The sequence below is a fragment of the Delphinapterus leucas genome, chromosome 15 (genome assembly GCF_059928025.1).
Source record: "Delphinapterus leucas isolate spDelLeu-1000000601 "Yukka" chromosome 15, BTC_Dleu_Yukka2, whole genome shotgun sequence".
In the NCBI taxonomy this organism is placed as follows: Eukaryota; Metazoa; Chordata; class Mammalia; order Artiodactyla; family Monodontidae; genus Delphinapterus; species Delphinapterus leucas.
The window spans coordinates 51,117,553-51,142,120 of NC_143143.1; the positions used below are offsets into that span (position 1 = coordinate 51,117,553).

At 42.5% G+C, this 24,568-nt stretch overlaps 1 protein-coding gene across 1 annotated transcript in view; it reads right to left on the bottom strand.

The window, feature by feature from the left end:
- PLCB4 (phospholipase C beta 4) overlaps positions 1-24,568 on the bottom strand; it is a 158,661-nt gene that overhangs the window by 99,135 nt on the left and 34,958 nt on the right. Inside the window, exons 5-7 of the mRNA XM_022556478.2 lie at positions 8,856-8,935; positions 5,860-5,913; positions 182-263 (exon numbers count right to left, since the gene is read on the bottom strand). Of these exons, the coding sequence (XP_022412186.1) occupies positions 182-263; positions 5,860-5,913; positions 8,856-8,935 (216 nt within the window). The remainder of the gene's footprint in view (positions 1-181; positions 264-5,859; positions 5,914-8,855; positions 8,936-24,568) is intronic.

Sequence of the window (24,568 nt, forward strand, 5' to 3'; positions counted from 1 at the left end):
TGCCCAGAAAACAAAAGGAAGGAAGGGTAGAAGGAAAGAGAATAAAGGAAAAATTGACTGTACTATGTGTGACTGAATCTAATTCTGAATCTAACTGAAGCAGTTTAATACAGTCTTGTTTATTACATGAGAACATAAATACACAAAGTGGTTTTAGAAACATTATTAGATTAATGAATACCTTTCCACTGGGAAGACCTAGCTCCTTGAGTGCTTGAAAGATCACCTTTTCTGTCTTCCCCGATGCAAAGGTTCTGGTAATACTAGGGCAGAAAAGAAAAAGAAATAAGGTTACTATTAATTCTGTTTTCTCTGATGCAAAGATCCCATTAAAACTAGGGATGGTGGGATAGGGGAGAAGCAAAAGGAAAATAAAATTACTTTTCATTTTTAGGTATTTTTCACTTCCCAAACTAGCTCCTGCAATGTCTCTCTGGTTACCAGAGCTGGCTGTGCCAGTGTGGTGACTTGATTCTAAGACAGGTGGTCTCTCTCTACTTGTGAATGTAAGATGCACCAGGGATACAGACCATTGGACAATCACAATAATAAATTCCGATCCTATCAAACTGCTTTCTTAGGAAAAAGGAATGTGGCAGATGGAACAGCATGTCTAGAATAGAACCTCATGGTGACAATATCTTGACTTGGGGAAAGGAAGGAGGTCCCTTAGCACACAGCATGTGCCTGTGATCGCCATTACCTGGTTTCATACTACAGCTGACATGCATTATCAGACATATATATATATATATATATATATATATATATATTTTGAGCTAAGCACCCTTTAGCTACTCTGACATGTCAGCTGCCTCAAGGATTGGGGACTTTATTATGAAAGTGACAGGTGTCAGGGAGAGGGGAGGCAGGGGAACAATTATTCAATGTTTCAGCAGAATCTTGGCATTCCCCTGAGACACAGTATTTTTGAATAATGGTGGTGCCTTTGAATCAGTACTGTGTTCATCAAGGCTAGTAAGATGGATAAAACCTTAAGGAGCATATTTCCTGATGATGATAAAAGTAGAGAGAGACTCCTGACAAATGAATTGGTGACACTCAGAACAAACACTATTGAGGAGAGGACTTGGACCCTGGAATCCATACTTGACTCTGAGCCATGTCTTGGCCACCCGAAGAGCCTTCATTCACTCCCCGAATGGAGGCACAGGTGATTTATCACCATAATAACTTAAAGTCTAAATCAGAAGTCCAGCCTCCACTGGAAGACAGAGCTTACTTTCATCTGTGAAGCTTGGCTTTGGACCGCCTTCCCTGTGAGTACAGGAGGATCTGTAACAGCACCTCCCATGCCCAACCTTGTCGTGCACTCCACCGTTCGCGTTAAGTGGAAGGCAAGTTCCCAATGTAAGCAGTGACCGCCGTTTAATCTTGATGAGTGGGAGAAAGCACCACTTCAACTGCAGAGTACAACTTCCCAGAAGAGATTGGGAAGAACTAGCTGTAGGTAAGCGAATTGCTATGTGTTTATTCAAAGCTTTATTGTTTCATACGTGGTCTAAGAATACTTCAAGAAGTACAGTTTTAAGAATGTTTGAGACAGTTGTATTCAAATATAGGGAGGCCTATGAATTCTCTTTAACAAATCTGCAGACATGGTACAGCATATACGTATGACATTAAGTAAACCAGTTTCTAGGGTCAAGGGTGCTATGCCCACATTTTCCCACTTCTCTAGAGTTCATGGAATTTTCATACATTGGACTGAGTTGAGAAGCACTTTATCTGCTCTTTATAATAGGGGAAAGTGGCTATTCAGTGTGTCTTTTTTTGAAATAGAGTATGTATGTGTTAATGTGAGAGCTGCAGGTTCCAGCAGGATTTGGGATGTCTGGCACCTGTAACCAGGAGGAAACTCTCTGCCTAGCAATCTCAGGGGAATCTCAGCTAACTCGAGCTTCTGTTAGGTTTCAACAGGCCTCATAAAGGAGATGAAAACTGATGAACGTGGTCATGAATGTAGCAGGTGTAGGGCCTGAGCCTTTCTGGTGAAACAACCTGGTGTTGGGGAGGGGGTGGAGTGGGGAGGAAAGGGAGAGTTCATAGGAGTAGAATCTTGGCTGGGGCTTGGAGAAATGCCAAGAAATAGGAAGCAGAACAAGGACATCTTTTGGGAGTGGTCTGTCCAAGCATTTGTGGGAGATAGAGGAACTGAGAGAAGGAGAAAATAGGGTGCCCAGGGGCAGGAAGGAGGGAAATCCACATGGGAATATATCAGTGAGGGCAAAATCAGAGCCCAGAGACATGACAGAAGATAATAAAGGCAAGAGGTGGGACTTCCCTGGCAGTCCAATCGTTAGGACTCCATGCTTCCACTGCAGGGGGCATGGCTTTGATCCCTGGTCAGGGCACTAAGATCCCACCTGCCGAGGGGCCAAAATAAATAAACAAATAAAGGCAAGAGGCGGTATGATGGTCAGAAGAGCTCGTTCTCAGGCCCATCTTTTCACGAGGGGGCTCGGGCTGGGCAACCTCAACACAGATTTGCTCCCCTCATTCTAAGAGAAAATAGGAGCAAGGAAGTGGAAGAGACCATTTCCCTGGAGGTGGGGAGGAGGGGGGATGGGGCTCCTTTATTGCCTTCTCTCCAGGCAGCTTTCAGAGTCATTCTTGGGCCTCAAAATGGATTCGGCTTAGGGGCGAGTGGGTTGTGGTGCAAAGGTGAATTCTCTGAGTTTCCAGTTGCACTGGAGGCCCAGCATTTAACCAGGGTCCTGAGAGAAATAAACACACTTATCACAGGCTGGGGGCATTTCAGACACCATCGAAGGCGTTTCATGGGCATGTAGAGTGTGTATAAGGGATTGCAATTTATTCAACCCTTTATACACAGCCCCAAAGAGTACAGCTTAGTGCTTCGTAGCTACAGGTGCTCAGAGTTTCTCTTGAAGCAAAACACACTACCTACCTGAAAGGAAATGCTAGAAAAGCAAATACCCTTAAGCGGTACCCAGTCCATCTGATTAAATTCCCTGTTCCAGCAGACCTTACAGGCAACCAAGACAGCAATGACCCTAGAAACTCAGGGAGTCTCACTCTGCCCTCAAAGGGTCTACAATCTATCCAATGGTTTTAATACCATCTTCTGAAACAGTCAAGGAGTGTTCATGAAATGAAGCCCCCTGCAGAACCAGACCCTCATCGTAGGCAGGCTGGGCCTTCAGGATGTGGATGGATTATGAGGGAGTTGGGCTGCTATGACCACCCCTGAGGTCTTAGCCCTCTTAATACATCTTCTCCCTTGGGACTCCTTCTACTCATAGCTGTTGGTTCCAACTCCGTGTTACAAGGAATGGGAAATGGCAAAAAAAAAAAAAAGAAAAAGAAAAAGAAAAAAGTGATCAAAAGAGTGACCTTCAAAGCTTTGGTCTGAGTGGATAGGCAAACTAAGTGTGAGTTTGTAAGTTTGGGAGAAAGGCAGACTGCATAACATGATGTACAAGGAAAGAAAAGAGAAGAGGGAGGTAAAGACTTTCCTCCCTTATCCTTCCTGCAGCTTCCTGGACATTAAATTTTGGTTACAGCTCACAAGGAGGGGCCACTCTCAAGCTGATCTAATGACCCTGAAGCCAGATCCCCTCTAATATTACACACACAATACACTAATAGTTTCCATTTTAAAAACTCCAGAATGATAGTGATGAAATGACATTTTAAAGTGTTTACTCTTCATATCCATTAAAACATTCAGAACAATTTCCATCTCGCCCTTGGCAGTCCATCCACATAAAGAATTATCCGCTTTTTGCTGGCTTGGTATCAATTTTCCATCAACTCTGACAAACTGCCCCCGGATCACAGATGTCTTGTGTCAAACACCTGTTAATGCTGTCAGGCACCAAAAAGTTCATGTCAGAGAAAGCTAAAGAAGAAGACAAAATATCTAGGCTATTTCTACAAAAAACGGGGTAATAATTTTGTATGTGAACATGCTGCACAAAGATCTTTGGAATCAGCAAAGGCTTCCAAGCTTGTGTAACAATGGTTTGATTCATAGGATGTGTACAGATGACACCAGAACTGCTCATTAGGAGTGCTTTGATTACAATCTATGTGTTTCTATTTTGTCCATTTCCTGAAACTTATCTTGGGAGAAAAATCAGGAGAGCAATTTATGTAAAAACTGATCCAACCTACATTTTTGGTCTTCACACTGCTATCTGTGCTAAGTTTGGACTTATTACTTCAATACTGATTTTTAAATTAAAATGCACTATATATTTGGTAATAGCTGTAGGATGCTGAGATACATTAAAATAATTGTCCTGCTATTCTCAACAGAGCAAAGGGTTTTAAATAAAATAAGGATCAGTGTAAAGTGCCTTTGCCAACAACCATCAGTCAAGGGTGCTAGTGGGGCTTTTTTTAAACTTCTAAAGTAAATGCAAAATTGACTTGCTAATAAGTTATTAAATAAAAAGCAGAGAATCCTACATGTAGATTTGTAAAGACCACAACAGATGCATGAGGTCGATAACCCTGGAAGCCCTCAATAAAAGGTTAAATAAAAAGAATACTGCCATGGTCTTCTTTATGATGTGTATGCTTTTCATTTGCCCATTGATACATCAGTTGTGTCACATGGATACCTCAGTCCATGAATGTTACAATACATGGAGTTAAGGAAGATGATGACCTCTAGGATAGTTCTGACAAATGTGAAAAGAATGACATTCAGGGAGTATGGAGATACTCTCAGAGGGATGCAGAATTGAAGCTTCAAGTCTAGGCAGAGACAGAGGGAAAGGAGAGGCAGAAATGGCTGAGTGTAATCTGTGGGTCTCGGCTCCAGTGCATTCCCTCAAATGCTGTGCAGCTGGTGACCTGTCCACCTCATCTCTGAAAGATAGAGCGGTTCTAAGACATGACTCCACCCAGTAGTTCTGGGTTTTGTCTGTTATTTGTCGTTGGCTTCTTTACTAAAGTGTCCAGGAAGAGGTCAACTTGAATGCAAGTCGGGAGAATTCTATAAGAGTGGGTCGGTATCTGGGGAACTCATGTTTAATTCAGGTTCCTGAATCCCAATATACCCCTGGCTTCATGTGGGCAGCAGATGCTCTGGGGCCCAGTTCAGCTTCTGGAATTTTCATGAAATGCTTACACAAACACCAACAAAAAAAAATACTTGGGGAGCTGAGTAAAGAATTCCCAACACTATTGTCACAAGAGCTTCCAACTGGACCCACAGACCATGACCCTAACGCCAGAAGGAGTGGAGAGGCAGAAAAAAGGGGAGAGTGAGAAATCCTCAGAGGGTGAAACACATCAGCTTAAGTACTGAAGCACAGGTGTGAAGGCCGTTTCTGGTTCATCTTCTCTTCATTCTTGACTCTACCCAGGCTTTCCTTCCATTTTCTCCCTTGTCTCTGTTACCTTGGGAAGGGTAAGGAGGGAAGCGACAGGACCAGCAAAGCCCAGAATGAGATGCACTGTCTAGAGGCATCACACTTCCTAAGACACGTCCATACACTTCCTCTGTAGGTGCACAATATAAACTTCTTTAATTTTAGTTAAAGGTTGTTCAGGGCAAGTAGGTGAAAGATACCTGAATCCTGAAAACCCACTTAGCTGAAGATTAAAAAATACTGCTACATTTTCAGATGTTCTTTAATTTATCAGAGTTAACCCTACCCGTTCCGAGGAAAAATGCAACTTTACGTCCATAAGTGATTTTTACAAACTGAAGATAGCACTTGATGATGTGATTCAAACTAAGCTTCCAGAAATATCTTTAGTTAAAGAAATTAACAAGTCCGTGTGGGGGGCTCTCTCTGTGGGCTGGTATCACAAGGGCTGACCCAGGCTGTGCAGAGCAGACAAGAATAACTGACTTACCTCCTAACTGGAATTTTCCCATTTGTGTTGGTCATAAATGCCAATTTCATCCAGCTGGAAAACAACAGTAACAACTGTTTTAATGTTTCTCGGGAGAAATAGCTTCAATCTGGTTAAGAACTTTAAAAGAAAGTTCATTCAAACACAGAGCATTTATTCGGAAAACCAGAGACAATTACACACTGTGAGATGAATTTACTGTTGTCAGATTTAGCAAACAAAAATATAGGACTCTGTTAGATCTGAATTTCAGATAAACAACAAATAAATTTTTACTACAAGTATGTTCCAAATATTGCATAGGACATACTTATACTAAAACATTATTTGTTACTTATCTAAAATTCAAATTTCACTGAGAGTCCCATATTTTATCTGGCAATCCTAGATGAATGAGAAAATTGGGAATTTGCATGAGCAAAGCAAATTGTAGGCACTTATTTGGTGATTGGTTTCATCCTTGATTGTTGTTCTTTAATAATCTACTAAGGGGGTAAGAAATGCAAGTGCATGGTAACACCAGCCAGCCTAGTCTTGTGGACAGTGGGGACCCCCTCCACCCCAGCCCCAGCTCCTGCTCTAAGTGTAGTGAAGTAAAGATGGAGAAGCAGGCAGGTGTGAGCCTTTAGTGACCTAATCCTCACAGCAACTGGTGGATGGGTGGACACCAGCTCCATAAAGGGATCTGGACCCTTAATTTGTAACAGTCAGAGAAGTTCATCAACTCAAACTGATGGTGAAAAATGCCTTGCTTTCCCCAGGTGTTCATGACACATGGAGACCCAGAACATATATTTGTCCTTTGGTGCTTGGACTATTCTTAGCCACTGACTCCCAGTCTCACTGTTTCCAGTTAATAACATTCTAACAATCTGCAGAACATGATGATTTGGTAAAGTTTCTGTCTTAAGTCACGCTTCCTAGAAGCACACGGGACTACTTTTAAGGGGATGGTTTCAGGACCATAGGAGTGAGGGAAGCAGACAGGCAGGGAGGAAGTTATACAAAGCTGTGCTCTCAGCTGGAGCTTTGTCCTGACGCCACAGGGAGCTCTGGAGTGTGATTTGCACCAGGCTTGGTGGCAAGGAGGCTGGCCTCTTGTATACTGTCTCAGCCTGTCATTGGCCATGGGCTTCCTTCCAGAAGAAGGGAGGAGTCTAGGGTCAGCCCTCCTTATCCATGGGTTCTGTATCCGTGGACACGAAGGGTCAACTCTTAGGCACTCGCATCGGTGGATTCTGGTGTCAGCAGGGTTCTTGGAACCAATCCTGCAGGGACGCCAATGGAGGACTCTGATCTCTCAGGCTCGGTGACTCCTGGTAGGCAGAGGGCAATTATCTGGAGAAGCAGGCAGGTGTGAGCCCTTAGTGACCTAACCCTCCCAGCAGCTGGCGGATGGGTGAACACCAGCAACAGAAAGGGATCTGGGCAGGACACCAATGAAGGCAGATAAGATCTGGTGTCCAGATACAAGGACTTGGGTCACTCAGGCATAAGTGGGCATGCCAAAAGTCTGAGGTTCTATAACTTCAAAGTATCTGTTGGGTGGCTCTTTATTTATTATTATTATTATTATTATTTTATTTTTTTTCGGTACGCGGGCCTCTCACTGTTGTGGCCTCTCCCGTTGCGGAGCACAGGCTCCGGACGCGCAGGCTCAGCGGCCATGGCTCACGGGCCCAGCCGCTCCGTGGCATGTGGGATCTTCCCAGACCGGGGCACGAACCCGTGCTCCCTGCATCGGCAGGTGGACTCTCAACCACTGTGTCACCAGGGAAGCCCTGCTCTTTATTTTTAAGAAAACATGACACAGCAACTGCAGAGGACAAGAAGCAGCTGAACAAAAAATAGGAATGTACAAGACTAAATAACTCCCCTCTGATAAGACAATGGGAAAAACACTGGAGGGATGATGTCAAAATCAAAATAACTAATACTGAACGAGGAGGGATGGGGAACCAGGCACCGGGTTAGGTGTTGCCCATGACCTTATTTCCTCTGCGTGGAATCTTATCACCTCCATTCACAGATGAGGACGGAGAGGCACAAGGTTAAGACTTTGCCAAGACGGACCCAGCAACAAAGTGGCCAACCTGGGAGTTACAGCACAGAGTCCATGCTGTTAAAGCACCTGCCAAAGGGACCGGAAGTAAAAAGCAAAATGCCCGAAGGACTGATCTCTCCTCCCATCGCCCGAAGTCCAAGGAATCCCACCCTTGGTGCTGGACCTGGGCCTGGCTAAGAGATGCCGGCTTATCCCTGCAGATTCTCAGTGTGGTTCTCTCCTGCACCTCATGACTGCCTGCCAAGGGCCCTGTGATAACAGGTGGCCCCACTCCTCCATGGATCACTGCTTTTCAAACAGGCTGATTTGGGCTTTGGCTAGAATTTCTACTTGAGTAACTTTCATGTCACCTGGAAAGAATAGCTTCGTAGGGTTAAAACCTACCATGTCAAGCAGGTCCTCTCTGAATTTTGAATACAGAGCTGGAGTAAGGAAGTTCTGCTTTCTGAATTTCAAAAGTACCTTTGGATCCCTGATTGGGTGCTAAACAGTCCCTGGGGCCAGGGCTCCTTTTCCACTGGAGCCATTGGTGCTTTTGCAAAAGTGCTTGTCTTGGCCACACTCCCCATTTCTCAGTGTCATGCAACAGAGACTCCAGCTACATCAGCACCCAAATATGGCCCCAGGCATGCAGAGCTATTTATCAGCAGACTCAGTCTCGGGACACAAAAGACAGGGCCCACAACCCAGCATCTTTCTGCTGTCAACCATTCCTTTCAAATAGGTTTCAGGCTGTGGGCTTATCACACATGCCCTGCCAGGTGGCATGAAGAGTACAGGTGCGTATTGGTCAACATCTTCTCCAAGGTCAGGAGCATAGAGGCGAAGGCAAGGAAGATGCTGCCTGGTCCATATACATAGCCTTCATCTCCTAATCTGACTGTTTGCTTGATAACAGCCAAAAACAAAGGATCATGCAAATAAAACTCACTGTTTCTTGAGGCATGTCATGGGACTGACATTGTTGGCCCTGAAGTTGTGTATGATGGATCTCAGGCCTTCGACCCATTGCTGAAAGAAAAAGAAAAAGAGTGTTCTTGGTGAGCAAATCTGCCAGAGCTAAACTGGGTGTTTTTTTTATTAGACAGCTCGTGTCCATTTTGTGTAAAAAGAATATAAACTCTTCTTTATCTCCTTCCTGCCACTCAGCCATCCTCATTCCACATGCTCATATTTTATGCTTTAATAAACAGCTTTCATTCTTTCCAGGAAGATAAATGTGGCATCTACAGTGTCATTAAACACTGGGTTGTCACGAAGCAATGCTGCCCACTGATTGACTTGTTAAGCCTTCTATTTGCAGCCTGTTTAAATATAAGCCCCTTACAGCTGCTGGCAACATTAATTATTTCTCAAGCAACATTATACAATACGTGATGGCATACTTAGCTACTCTCATTATAGAGGATGAAGGCATTCGAGGTTCATCCATTTTATTGTGTGATACTATTTCAATGTAAGAATTTGTTACCTATCTTACCTGTCTGTGTTTTCCAGCAAAGCCTTAAAAAGTAAAATAGGCGTCGATGCCAGGGTACCCAGAGCAAAAAGCAATGTGCTTGCATGATTTCTGTATAAGGACTTGGACCTCGGTTTTAATTCATAACATCACTCCATGGATTTACAAGGAAAAGTGAAGAAGACTGTGTGTGGCAGTAAAGGAATGTGGGTTTCCAAAGGGCATTTTACTAGAAAAGGCTGGCGCATGAATTAAGGCCCACTCTGCCCTTGGGTCCAAAAACCGATGCCAGTGAATGCCATACCAAATTGCTAAAAATGAGAGTCACACTTTTGGCAAAATGCTTTGAAGCAAATTGATACCGGGGGTTCAAACAGAACTGGGGTCCACACACAAGCCAGCACCTTACCTTCTTAGGTTTTTTGTATGACTGCTGTAGCTCTATGCTGAGGAAGGGAAAATATTTTGGAATAGACAGTAATGTAGACATACAGTCTTCCTGCCTTGTCCAGCATGGCAGCCACTAGCCGCATGTGGCTAAATTAAACTGAATAAAGATTCATTAAATTAAATTAATTAAATTTAAACCTAATAAAAATAAAATTCAGTGCATCTGTCGCACTCATCACACTTCAAGTGCTCAAACCCAACATGGGCTTAGCGCCTAACATATCGGACGGTGCAAATAAAGAACATTTCTGTCATCACCAAAGGTTCCATTGGACAGCATTGCATAGTATTACCAGCTTTAACATGGCCAAGGGATTAAGTCACTTGTGAGGGACAGAGGTGATGCCTGGGTTCTATACGTGTGTGTGGTTTTAATTTTAATTGTGATATAATACATATAACATAAAATTTATCACTGTAACCATTTTTAAGTGATCGGTTCAGTGGCATTAACTAACAGTCACATCGTTGTGCAACCGTCACCGCCATCCATCTCCAGAACTCTTTTCATCTTGCAGAAATGAAACTGTTCCCATTAAACAACCACTCTTCATTTCCCTCTCCTCACAGCCCATGAAAACCATCATTCTACTTTGTTTTTCTGAATTTAACTACTCAAGGTACCTCATGTAAGTGGAATCATGCAGTATTTGTCCTTTGTGACTGGCTTATTTAATTTAATGTCCTCCTCAAGGTTTATCTGTGTTGTAGCAGGTGTCAGAATTTCCTTCCTTTTTTAAGGCTGAATAATATTCCATTGTAAGTATAGGCCACATTAGGTTTATCTGTTCATCTATCAATGGATCCTTGTGTTGCTATTATGACTCATGCTGCTATGAACATGGGTGCTCCAGTATCTCTTCAAGAGTCTGCTTTTGATTCTTTTGGATACATACCCAGAAGTGGAATTGCTGGATTGTATGGTAATTTTATTTTTAAGTTTTTGAGGAGCCGCCATACTGTTTTCCACAGCACTTGCACCGTTTTACAATCTCACTAATAGTGCACAAGGGTTCCAATTTCTCCACAGCCTCACCAAACCCCTTATTTTCTGTTTTGCTTGCGTTTTGATAGTAGTCACCCTAATGGATGTGAGTCTACCAGCGAGTTTGTGCTTTCCTCTTTGAGCCCCAGTCATACCTAACAGACTTCTGAAGGGGGACTTGGGAGTGATACGAGGAAAATTTCCTTTCACAAAGAGAAAAGGCCATTTTTTGGGGACTGTAAATAGCACTGAAAGCCTCAGCAAGCATGATGGTGAAGTCAGGGTTCTGAGGGAGGAGGAAGAAGTGAAATAGCAGCCTTGAAGAAACGCCTCAATTATTTTCCTCATCAGACTTCACTTCCTCTGCCAGGATAAATATGGGACTCTAGGGCTTCCCTGGTGGCGCAGTGGTTGAGAGTCCTCCTGCCGACGCAGGGGACACAGGTTCATGCCCCGGTCTAGGGAGATCCCACATGCCGCGGAGCAGCTGGGCCCGTGAGCCATGGCCGCTGAGCCTGCGCGTCTGGAGGCTGTGCTCCGCAACGGGAGGGGCCACAACGGTGAGAGGCCCGTGTACCAAAAAAAAAAAAAAAAAAAAAGGGACTCTAACTCCCTGGGGACAATCAAATATCCTGTGATTGGCCAAACAAACCACAGGCCCACACAGAGTTTCCCAAGAAGGGACAGAAAAAGCACAAATAATTTCGTTGGCATGAACTGGGCAGCACTGAAGCCTTGTTACGTGTTCCAAAACACAAAACGAAGTCCATGGTTTCCTGGGGCAAAAAAGTGGATCATTTCTGAGACTGTTTGCTGGTTCTTTCTGATCATTCTGATTTAGTTGTTTCTAAAATCAATTACAGAGATATCAGGCTTTGAGGGGGCTTCAACAACATTCATCCATCTTTTGAAAATACAATGTGGAAAATAATTTGTTTGTTTATTGTGATGGAACAGTCCTTGAGTGTAACCTTTAAGGTCATCACACCAGTGACTCGGCTTATGCTTTAGTTAGTAGAAAGGCCCCCGAATCCCCACAAGCCCTAAAGGGCATGGGGAGGGACCTGAAGCTTCTCCTCTTGGTGATGCTGAAAGTGAGGTCCACAGCCTGGTCCAAGGTCACTGAGCAGCCGGCCTCTGCCCTTTGTGTCTGGGAAATTTGTATTCAGGTCTCGTCCAAATGTCTCCTTCCCATCAGACCTTTCCTTCTGTCTGTTATCTTAATGTACACCTGGCATAATAAGGCCAAAAGACTGTGGGAAATATGTTAAGCATTTTGTTTTGTTTTTAACATAAAATAGATGAAATGCCAGAAGGTGTCAGTAGAACCCTAGAATTTAGTTGGAAAGTTGTGCCAGAAGTGAGTTAAATACATATCAACTTCTTCGATTGTTTCCAGATTAACAAAATCAGAAAAAACTGACTTAGGTTTTTTGTTTTTGAATTGCTGAATATAAGCACATACGTTAATAGTCTACGTAACGCCCCACGAGGTGTGTCTTCAAGCCTCAGGATGAGTGTTTCTAGATCATTCCCCAACACACTTTGAGCTCACACACTGCTCCATGGTGACACAGGGTATCATTCCTACTATACTGGGTGTCTTCCCTCTGGTCGGCTGTCCTGAGTGGGCAAACGTGGCCTGGATGCAGGGGAACCAGCCCACAGTATCAGTTCGGTTCCAGTGTCCAAATGGGCAGCTTCTGCACCTCCCCAGGAGGCTGTAATGGTTATTGTTCTCTCAGTTTTCAATATTTTCCAATTCTGTCTAAATTAACTTAAAGCTTATTTCAGCCCTTCTAAGAAAAGGTCCTTTGAGGAACTCTTGGGGGCTTGTGCTGGATGGTTCGAGGGGAAAGGAGTGAGGAATGGCAGCTGCCCCTAACTCTCTCCTGGGAATTTTCACCCTCTTCTCTGGGATTCCTTAAACTTATTTTCATCATGCAGGTGGCGTCCATTTTCCAGGTAAAGGGCTGGGCCTCACCCTTAAACACTAGGACTCTCACAGACAAAATAATCCCTTTCCTGTTAAAAAGCAAACATATAGAATAACACAAAGGAAGCTGACTCACAGACATAGAGAACAAACCAGTGATTACCAGTGGGGAGGGGGGAGGGCAATATGGGGTGGGGGAGTGGGAGGTACAAACTACTGGGTGTAAGATAGGCTCAAGGATGTGTTGTACAACACGGGGCATACAGCCAATATTTTGCAATCACTGTAAATGGAAAGTAACCTTTAAAACTTGTATAAAAAAATTAAAAAATGAAATTAAAAATTACTCTCTACAGAAAAAAACAAAAACCAAAAAACAAACAAAAAACTCCCCAAATGTATAGAGACACAGACAGAACAAAACTTAACTGAAAAATATGTGAATTTACAGAGCACATATCTTGCTTTAACCTTTAAAAACATTTGGAAAAAATTTTAAGGTTATGAAAGCCATATTTAAATGCCCTGTGTAGAAAAAGGTAAAGCAAAAAAGCATAAAGCAAAAAGTCAACATCACCCCATATTCCATTACCGATATTGAGAGCTGACAACACTTTGCCATCTGCACTTCTAGCCTTTTTCTATACACATAGATTTGTCCTCCTAAAATAACTAGTTCTGTTGTTTTCCAGTCAGCACCACTTCAAGCAGAGTTGTTGTTCCTTCAACTCAATCTTATCTCTAGATTTTGTTCCAGAAGCATGCTTCTTAGTTTTTAGTCAAAGTAGCATACTGTCAAAGCAAAAAATCACAGAAACTCAGTGACACTTTCTAAATCTGCTGTGTAATTTTCTCTAAAGGGAAGACTCAGTAGCAACCTCCCTAATCATCTGGTGTTTCTTTTCAAAGAGGAGGCTACGGTGGAGACAGTGGAGGCATCTTCAACTAAGTTGGCTCAGAAGTTAGAGACTTGCCACCTAAGGTGTAGTCCAGTGACCAGCAGTCAGACCCTCCTGGGAGCTTTTACAGTGCAAATCATCAGGCCCCATCTATGAAATCTGACCCTGGGGAACAGAAACCTGTGTTGAAATGAGCTTTCCAAGTGATTGTTCTGCAAACTCACTTTTAAGAAGCTCTGTTCTAGACTCAGGCCACTCAGAGAGGTGGCTAACTTCATCAAGATGTCCAGGAAGCATCTTCAGGCTCACCCCAGTCCCACAGGGCTAGAACCTGCATTTGGTAAGATCCCCATGTGAGTTGTGTGCACGGTCCAGTCTGAGAAGCACAGGGCTATGAGGGGGCCTTCCCAGCTTGAGCACCTCTTCCCACTGCCCACTGAGGAAGAGCTGATAAGGTTTCCTAAGGGAACTGAAGTTTTTGCATGTGCCCTCAGCTGGGATATCCAATCTTCTAGTGAGGGCCTTACAGAGCCCAATCACTATTTGGTTTTGTCAATGCCCTCCCAATCTGGGCTGAACAAATCTGCACTCACTAGAATAGAAGTTCTGACCCGAACGTTTAGGGGAAGTTAAAGGGTAGAAACAAGGTGAGGTGAGATGCTGTAGGTAGTGACTTTCCACTTCCCCCTGTCTGAGCTGTGAAAATCATCAATGGATGGGCCATCTGAAATACCTACAACATGGGAACTTCATGGGACCTGTAACTCATAAGCCTTGATCCATACAGGGTTTGTTTGTTTATGTAAATGGAGACAAAAAGTCAGGGCATATTTCAATTGGTTATTCTCAAGGTGCTTAATTGCTTTACTAATTACAGTCAACCCTTGAACAACATGGGTTTGCACTGCATAGGTCAACTTATAGGTAGATATTTTTTCTACAGTACATATGACAGCACTACATGATCTGTGGTTGCCTGAATCCACGGATGCTGAACTGTGGATACTGAGGATCCGTGAATACGGAGGAAACATGGATTTGGAGGGTGAATTATAAATTATACATGGATGTTTTTCGATTGCAGAGAGGATTGGCACCCTTAACTCCTGCATTCTTCAAGGGTCAACTGTGATTACTTTTCATCTGCTCAAACAACATAAGCCAGGAATTGATACAATTCAAAATACATCTTTTGATCCCTTTGTACTGTGAATTCTTGTAAGACTACAGGGCATTGAAGAAGGGCAATAAGACTCATTTCCATGTACTTGGGGTAAACTATGAGGCTTTTCAAGTGAAGATTTCCTTCCACAGGGCCTTAGAGTGTAAAGTTGCAACATTTCACAAATCTCCAGATTAATAATATTCAATGTATAAAGATATCTTTATATGAAACTAGAAACTGAGTTTTAGGACAGTATTTGGGCTTTAGACTGCCACTGAATATAGGCAGTGGCTCAGATTCTAAAGTAAGGATACTGTAGGTATCTCTTATGGGTCTATATAACTGAGGCAAATGATATCATTTCATTTTGGTTAGGATAAGGTATTAGTTGGCATTAAATTGTCAACATTTAACTTAGAGGGCAGGCCAAGGGGAGGACACTTGCAGCTGGTACATTGTTGAAAGCAAACTACGTGGATGGCATGCAGAGACTAGATTAGCAGTTCCCAGAGGCTGTTGTACAGTAGAATTCCCCAGGGAATACTTCAGAAGCCTCAACATCAACCACAGAGATTCTAATGAACAGTCTGAGTGTGGCTGGGCCACCAATCTACTTTTGTAGACAATGTAGATAATTCTAGCGTGAACCTACAACTGAGGACCTGTTGTAGGTTCTTGTTTTTGGTACAAAAACAAGAGAGAGGTATGATTCCCAGAAATGGGGTACATGATCAGAGCATGACTCAGGGCACCAAATGTCAGTGATCAGACCTCAGCCTCAAGGCTGAAGCCAACACAGTGGGCAGGAATGATTAGAGCCTAAGTGCCCCTGTCTTTAATGTCTTGGTCCCTGTAGTATTCAACCCTGGACTGAGGCAGAGCCTGGCTCAGGAATTAGAAAAACCCAGGGGTAGAAGCAGGAGAGTGAAGAGGCTGGTGATTTAGGCAGGACTTGACAAAATTTAACATTTTACCCTTTGACTGTGCTCATAGGGGATGCTAAAGCCATTCTAAAATTAAGTAGCAGATCTACCGATGTTTGTTTATATATATCACAGACTGACTTCTATATCATGTTAAAAAGAAAAAATAAAACAAATTTTCTCTTTCATGTCAGCTACTTTCTCCTGGCCCTAATAAGGAGAGAAAGAAGTACAGGTAAAACGTACTAAGTGTCAGCCTGGCAAGAGATCAATGTCAACGTTGAAAACTCCCTCATGGTCATGGGACAGAAGGCCAACAGGGAGGCAATGACAGTGGTGACAATGAGAACAAATCAGGCAAAGAAACCTGAAAGTCACCTTAACCGCTGACTCAGGGAAAGAGGGCAAGGTAACAGAGACAGAACAGAATTGCATGGATAATGAAGGAGCTATGCTTGCAGTCCTAGACAAAGTCAGTTGATAAACCCAGGATGGAAGGTTAAATTAATGAGCCTATGATAATCACACAGTAGCAAACTATTGAAGTAGGTAGCCAAACAGCAATGTGGGTTTTGTAAAAAAAAAAAAAAAAAAAATCAGTAGACACACAACCCAATAGTGATCTCAAAGCCCTTAGGAAGTTAATAATAGTTCTCATGAAATTTTCAAATCTAAAAGAGAATCAGGGGAGAAAAAAGGAGTGATGGGGGCCTTTTTTCCTTGATGTAGTCTGAGCGTCCCCCAGAGAATACATTTTTCATCTGCTGCTCTCTGCTCACGAAGAATACTAAGTCGCTGAAAAAGGGAACGCGTTAAGCATTAGGTGCCGCCTGATCCTTAACACACCCTCACAGCACAGCGAGCCAGTGTTGGCGCAGGAAATGAGCTGCCACATATGAGTATGGGTGGCTGTGTTTGAAAGATCGATTTGGATGGGCCTGGATAATATTTATAACTTCCCTAGTCAAAATTAGTTTAGTCACTCACAGACAGTCAAAACAGTCTGTCAGCCTGGCTGGTTATCTTGACAACACTAGGTCAAAAAAAAATCTCTAAATAGTCACAGCAAGGAGGGGACACTGTGCTATTCTTGGTCATTACCCAGAAGCTGAAGTGTCAAATTCCCATTCCAAATGGGTTTCTGTTCACTATCATTTCTAAGAGACAATTTTTTGCATCGCCTAAGGCTCACTCTACCTGTGACAACCTGATACCTTGTAACAATGTTCTTTTGGACCTATATATGAACCTTGTCCCAAATAACCACATCTAATTCCAAATACTTACTCCAATAAATATACTGTTGAAGAGAATCAGGATATGACACCCCAAAATATGCCACTTTGGCGTAAGAATTATTTTGAGCTGAAGGCATCTGAATTCCTGAAATTCCTTATCTGCCTAAAAGCAGAACTTCCCAACAGAACTCAGTTGTCATAAATCCTCTCCCCAGAAGCAACACTAATCTCCTCTTCTGGAAAATGAAAAGTTGGCACCACATCCAAATAGAAATTGTCACAAGACAATCATACCTCCTGTCTATTCTCCTAAGGGCCCATTTACCTTCCTTAAAAACCATCTATCCTTCGCCCCCTCTCCTTCCACTATTAACGTGCTACATAAACTCTAAAATCTCACTGCTCCTTTGGGTATTCACTTCTTTCTGTGATGCCCCCGTTCACATAAAATGAAAACTTAATTAATTTGTATGCCTTTTCTCCTGTTAATTTGTCTGTTATCAGTTTATTTCACAGACCCAGCCTAAGAAATCATACATACATATATACATTCAGAATACATTTATGCCTTGTGTTCACTCTATATAAACAATATACAGTAAGCAATAAGTGATGTTCTTTAATGCCTCAAAGTTCACAGAGCAGCTCCATTCCTACAAACCCCAGAAATCATTCAAAAAGAAAATGAGATATTTGGTTTATTTTATGTAACACTTATTTGACATCCATATAGAGAACTTTAAAATAATTGAAGAATTTTAAGATTTTAAGAAAACCAAGAGCATCATTTTATGCTGGTCAGAAACTACCAGTTTTGTAAGAGTGCATTTTTGGTCTCACCTGTCAAATTTGCAAAATCCTGATGGTAAGGGATGAGTGAACAGCTGGTGAATTAAAAGGTGTTCATGAAGTCGTTTCTTTGGCTAATGCCTGTACTTAAGATCCCCGAGGTCACTTTCCTCCTGACATGTGTCAGTTGACAACGCTGGTAAATTAAGCCAAAATGAGCAGAACTCAACATTCAGATAAAGCCGCCTGCTGAGGGTCTGGGATAAGCATCAACAATCAAGGAGCCTCTGGCTGCCCTTTTCTAGGCAGCATCACCTATCAGCTCAGGCAAATCAAATCTATAGGTAATCCTACAAAGTAAACATGACTTTTAAGATAAGAGGTACTAAAAAGAATCTAAATCAATGGGTTTGAGTTTCACTGTCTAATTTCCTATCATTTATGGAAAAGATTCCACCCTTCCCCTGTTCTTGCCCCCCAAAAAGGGGGAGGGAAGGAAGAAACATGGCAGCAGTAAAACAAGGACAATAAAAAGAATGTTAATGGCAAAGATGAATAAATGAATGTCTAGATTACATTGTTTTGGTAAATCTGGAAAAATATTGGGCTGAACAATGCCTCTATGACATCATTGCTGACTTTTTTTCTGTAAAGCAGTAGTTCTGAAAGATTTTGTGTCCCTTCAATAGGCATAAATGAATGAATGAATGAATGTATGTACGCTTGGGAAATAGCTGAATATCCCCCCTCCTTGCTGAGACTGGTATGAGAATAATTCTGATTCTGAGAGTGCTATAGTAAAGAAACCCATCTAAACAAGGCTTTCTCATGCTCATTTGACCAGAGAACCCCCTTTATATGTGGACTTCTTTGAGGAATCCATTTTGTGGGCCACCAATTTGGGAAGTGCTGCTCTATGACTATACCTTCCAGAAATAATGACATTAAACATTTACCTGAAAAGTACAGTAAAATCATACAGTGTTACAGGTGGAAGAGGCTATTCCTCAACTTGTGAGCTGCAGCAGAGAGTGTGATAGAACACAGGATCTGGAGTGGACCCAATGCCTGGGTTCAAGACACCAGCTGGCCACCTACTGGCTGTGTGACCTTGGGCAAGTTTCTCAACCCCTCTGGACCTATTTCTTTCTCTGTAAATGAGAATAATCCACCTCACAGGATTGTTGTGAGAATTAAATGAGATAATGCAGGCCAAGCACTCTGAACAGTGTCTGGCATTCAATATAAAAAAAAAATATCACTGCTGCTGCTCTTATTATAATTATTAGGGGCCAGCAAACTTTTTCTGTATAGGGCCAGGCAATAAATACTTTAAGATTTGAGGGCCACATATGGTTCTCTGTTGCACAGTTTTTATGTTTTGTTTTGTCTTAATAATCCTTTAAAAAGTTAAAAGCTGTTCTTAGCTCACTGGCCACACAAAATCAGGCCGAGGGCTGGATCTGGCCCATGGGCTGCACTATTATGATTACGATTATTAAATTATTTGTTCCAGATCACAGTGCTCAGAGGCAAGAGTCTCATCTCAGGCAAGCCGTCCAACCCACCACCTCATGTGTTCCATCTTTCAATTATACCCAAAAGATTAGAAAACATACAAACACATGTAGCCCCATGTTACACATACATTATGTTCACAATGACATTTTTTGCTAGCAGTAAAAACTGGAGCTATGTGGTAAATGGAGAAGCAATTTAAAGCTAGTGACATTTTTCTGTCCCAGGGGCCAAAAGGTGAAATCCAAACTTCTGGTGCAATTAGAGTAATTCATTCTGCATTCCCTTGATGGAGTCATTTGATAACACTTGCAATTAGGGCAAGCCGAGCAGCTGTGGACTGGGCCCAGCATGGAGTCTCTGCTTAGGAAACCTTCAAGTTCATGAAACCCTCAGCAGTGAAAACATGTCCCCTGTGAAGATCACAGCATTCTGAAAGAAGTACCTAAGAGGCTGGGAGGTTTCTAAAGAAGCAAGAGTGGGTAACAACTAAAAATGCCCACCTCAAAGGTCATGGGGACTTGCACTGAAGCCCAAGAAAACATTTTAAAGACAAAGAAAATGCACATGATAAAAACTATTAATGACAAAATACAGTACTATATTAAACTCTATAAACAGCATGAGCCCAACTTAGTATAAAAGAAAACTGTGTGTGCATTAAAAAGACACATTAGAGAGGGGGTGGGGGTTTTAGGAAGGGGAAAAGGGGGACATGGGGCTTCCTTTCTTTTCGCTCTTCCGTGCTTTCGACCAGAATGTGGTGGGAGTGCATGCCTTACCATGAGCAACACTCCTTTTGCATTCAGAAAACACTGGAGAACTGTATAAAAATGCATGGGTCACACAAATGTTGAAGACGACTTTGCAGCCTGCTCAGTGTGGCTGCGGACCACGCCTCACTCATTGCTTCTTTCTCACTTTGCTCCTCCCATGGGGCCATGCTCTGATGGTTGGAAAACTGGCAGGAAGTGCCCCCAGATGGTATATGCATACCCCACTTCACTAAATTCCACTCCATCCCTGTCTGTCTCCTGGCACCTTTTATTATTCACATCATCTCCCTGGCTCCTGCAGGCATCTCTGAGTCCACAACTTCTGGTCTAAGGGAACTACAGTTTTTGGAAATACAGAGATAAAGAAATAATTCCAGAGTGCAGAGAGTACCACCATGGGTCAGACACTGAAGTACTGGATCCTGGGACAAATGGTCTGGTAAGAGCAGCATGAGAGCTGAAGGTGGAAGGAAGAGAGAGCAAGAGAGATGACAGGTGGTCGTGGGAGGCCCCAGGAGACAAGTGTCACCCATTCCACAGATTCACTGACGAACCAGAGTTTGATGGCCTCCACGTTCAACCCAGCAATTAAACAAATGAACCCTATTACCTTTATTTGGCAAGAAGAAAACACCTAGGTGAGATGGGGACATTTAAAGCTCACAAATAATGCACCCATGCATCTGCTCTGCTCTGATTCACAGCTCTGTCCTTAATATGGGTTTTTTGTTTTGTTTTGCGGTACGCGGGCCTCTCACTGTTGTGGCCTCTACCGTTGCGAGCACAGGCTCCGGACGCGCAGGCTCAGCGGCCATGGCTCACGGGCCCAGCCGCTCCGCGGCATGTGGGATCTTCCCGGATCGGGACACGAACCCGCGTCCCCCGCAACCGCAGGCGGACTCTCAACCACTGCGCTACCAGGGAAGCCCAAGATGGCTTTTTACTGCCCCTCACTGATTCGTTTCCCATGCATTCCGGAAGGTTTAAAAAAGAAACAAAACAAGAACGTGCCAACTTTCAGTCTTGGAAACATGAAACACACACACACACACACACACCATCCCAGACTTGAGCCTCAAAACACCATGAGGCAGTGTGGTGAAGAACTTAAATCAATTAGTATATTGGGGCTTGGACTCTGGATAGAAAGTTCAGATTTACAATTTAGCTCCTTTAGCATTCAGCAGGCATCGGCTCAGGTGAGTCTGGGCAGCAGAGCAGTTAATGTAAGTTCTTCAAGACTTATGCAAGAGAAGCAGGATATAATCGCTCCTTATGGAGCTTCTCTGCAGGGCAGTAGTTCTCACCTTGAGCCTTTATCTGGAGGGCTATTTAAAACACGGGGTACTGATTCCATAGGCCTGGGGCAGGGCCTGAGAATCTGCATCTCAGATTAAGTTCCCAGGTACTGCTGGAGCTGCTGGTCTGGGGACCACACTTTAAGAATCACTGGCATATATAATACAATTAAAACTGCATTTTAAGAAATAGCTTTTTTTCTAGAGGCAAGAGTCTCATCTCAGGCAAGGTGTCCAACCCATCACCTCATGTGTCCCATCTTTCAATTATACCCCAAAGATTAGAAAACATACAAACACGTGTAGTCCCATGTTACACATACATTATGTTCACAATGACATTTTTTCCTAGCAGTAAAAACTGGAGCTATGTGGTAAATGGAGAAGCAATTTAAAGCTAGTGACAGTTTTAAAACTGCATTTTAAGAAATAGCTTTTTTTCTAGAGTCACAGAAACGAATTCATTTTAATCGTGCTTTCTGTGTTCTCAGTGAATTCTAACCAGTGATCGATAGGTCTACAGATTTACCTGCATGCTTCAGTCAATCAATCTGATAAAAACTTGTTTGGGTTCAAAATCATTATGATTTTTGGACCAAGTCCATTTGTATGCTAAACCAATGGGACTCAAACTTCAACCAGCATCAGAATCACCTGGGAGGCTAGTTAAACTATTACCATCAAAATACTGAATCACTATGTTGTATCTCTGAAACCAATATAACATTGTAAATCAACTATACTTCAATTAACAAAAACAGAAACAAAAACAGATAACTGGGCTCCATCCTGAGAATTTCAGGTTCATTAGGCTGGCATAAGGCCCAAGAATTTGCATTTTTAAGAAGGTCCCAGGTGAGGCTTATGGTTTGATCCCCTGTGTAGGTCTGTGCCTGACTAGGGGTAGAGGAACTAGTTGAGGGGAGCGGGGCTCTGCAGTGTGTTAGCAAAGCCAGTAGGAGGGACAGACTAAACATGAACTTGATATTTTTTTCCCCAGCAAAGCGAAGAATAAATCCCTTCTCCAAGAACCTTTGCATAAATTCTTCTACTCAACATAATTCAAGTTCAGCGGAGCGATTGTGACATTCAACCCAATTGACTAAAATAAGATTTTATCCCTTGTAATAAACTACCTGACCTTATCTTTTTTGTCTACAAGAATAACACATAACATTTTGTAATTTAATTTCTATAGTACCCGGTCATGAGCTTATTTGTTTACTTGGTTACAAAGCATAATTTATGGAGTTTGCCAAATATTTACAACCTGCAGAAAGTATAATGAGCAGTCTGGAAATTGTCTGAACTTAAATCCAAATCTTTGCATTTTGAACTTCACAGTAACAGCTTATTTTTGTAATCAAAGTAAAATTCAACTTGGTATAAAATAACAGACTTATTTGTGGAGATTTTCAATGATGGTTGCCTTTCAATCTGATGTACAGCGACTGTGCTTGCAGTTTGCTGTGTAGCGCCAGCTGTAGCTTAATGAAAGACATCTGAACTGCCTTCAACACACCAGGGACAAAATCCTCCCCAACTAGTTGTATCGCAAGAGAGAAAAAAGTACATCAGAGAAACTGAGTTGCTTTTCTAACTAAAGAAGTTTGTTACAATATTTGGTATTATTTGTAGGGTTTATGGTAAAACGGTGGGCAGAGAGGTGAGTAGGATTCAGAGAAAAAGTTGTATTACACACAGCTTAGAAAAAATTGAGAAATATCTCCTTCATGCGGCTGTTTTTTCATAGATGTTTTAAGTTATGTGACCAAACAGATGCACCTATTACCCAAAGGCACACTGGGTTTGAGGGAAAAGTGCCAGCAATTTGTTAGCAATTTCTTTTAACAGAAGGTTTTTAAGGAGAGGAAATGAAAGCTGAATTTTCTAACTGGAATGACAGGAAAGATTTAGGGAAGCAGAAAATAATGATCTAAATTGGAAAGATGCCAAGACACCGGGGTTACAACCTCCAGGCTTGTCATGGATTCTTAGCAACAGTCCCATTACATCCTGAAAAGTGACTCTAAAAATAACGCCATGGAATCCCAGACCTTTTGGACCATCACTGAATCACATTTTCTTGGGCTTCTCGTCCAAAGATAATTCTCTTAGCTTTTCTTTGAGCTAAAATGTAAAAAACTTGAGGGTTATAACTATTCATCGCCTAGGTTAGAATTTATGGATTCAGTCAACATAAAGACCTCAATAAAACAAGTATGTATTGAGCATCTACTAATGTTGGGCAGCGAATGTTCTAGATGTCGGGGATGCAGCAGTGAGCAGAATGTTGCCTTCATGGGCAGGGAGGCAAATGAATGTATGGCAGTAAATGAATGTATGGCATGAAAATAGTGGAAGTGCAATGAAGATAAATACAGCAAGATAAGGAGTTAGGATGTGCTGAGGGGAGATGATGCAGGAAGCTAAGGTGATGTTCCAGGAGAGATTTGAGAAATGTGAGGGAGAATGCGCTGCATGTAACTGGGGAAAGAGTATGTTCCAGGCAAAAGGAACAGCACATGCAAAGTCCCTGAGGCTGGAAGGAAATATAAAGGAGGGAAGAGGGAGATGAAGGCAACATGAGGAAGGGAAGTGAGAAGGGATTCTTGTTGGGCCCTATGAGCCTTGCAGGGTTCTGAGCAGCAAAGTGATGTGACCTGAATTACATTTCAGAAACATCCCTTCAGCTACAGACTGCAAGGGGCAAGGCCAAGGCACAGATGCCAATTAGGGGGGGAAATGGTATTGGCCTGGAGAATGCTGTAGTGATGCTGGTGGTAGAAGCAGCTAGATCCTAGATACAAGAGTGTTTGTTAATGGACCGATCAGGACACTGGAGGAGGGTGTTTGCGGACTCAGAAACTGGAAGGATGTGGGTGAAAGGTTTAGATACTGTTAGACATTTATTTTGCAGGGGAGAAAGTTCTATAGAATTGAGCTCAAATCTTGTAAAGAGGCAGAGTGGCAAGACAAGCTTATTTACTCTTTAAGCAGAGGGGGTGATTGAAGAAAAGACAAGCTGAGCTACAAAGATGTCTTTTATACTGGTGACATCTTATATTGAAAAAAGAAAAAACACAATCATTTTATTGTCCTGTGTGCTGTGAAAACATTTTGTATTTATTTGAAAGCTTAACTCTAAGAAAGTCAGATTTCATGTCAAAGTTTATTGATTCTTAAAACGCCTCCTTGAAATAAGAAG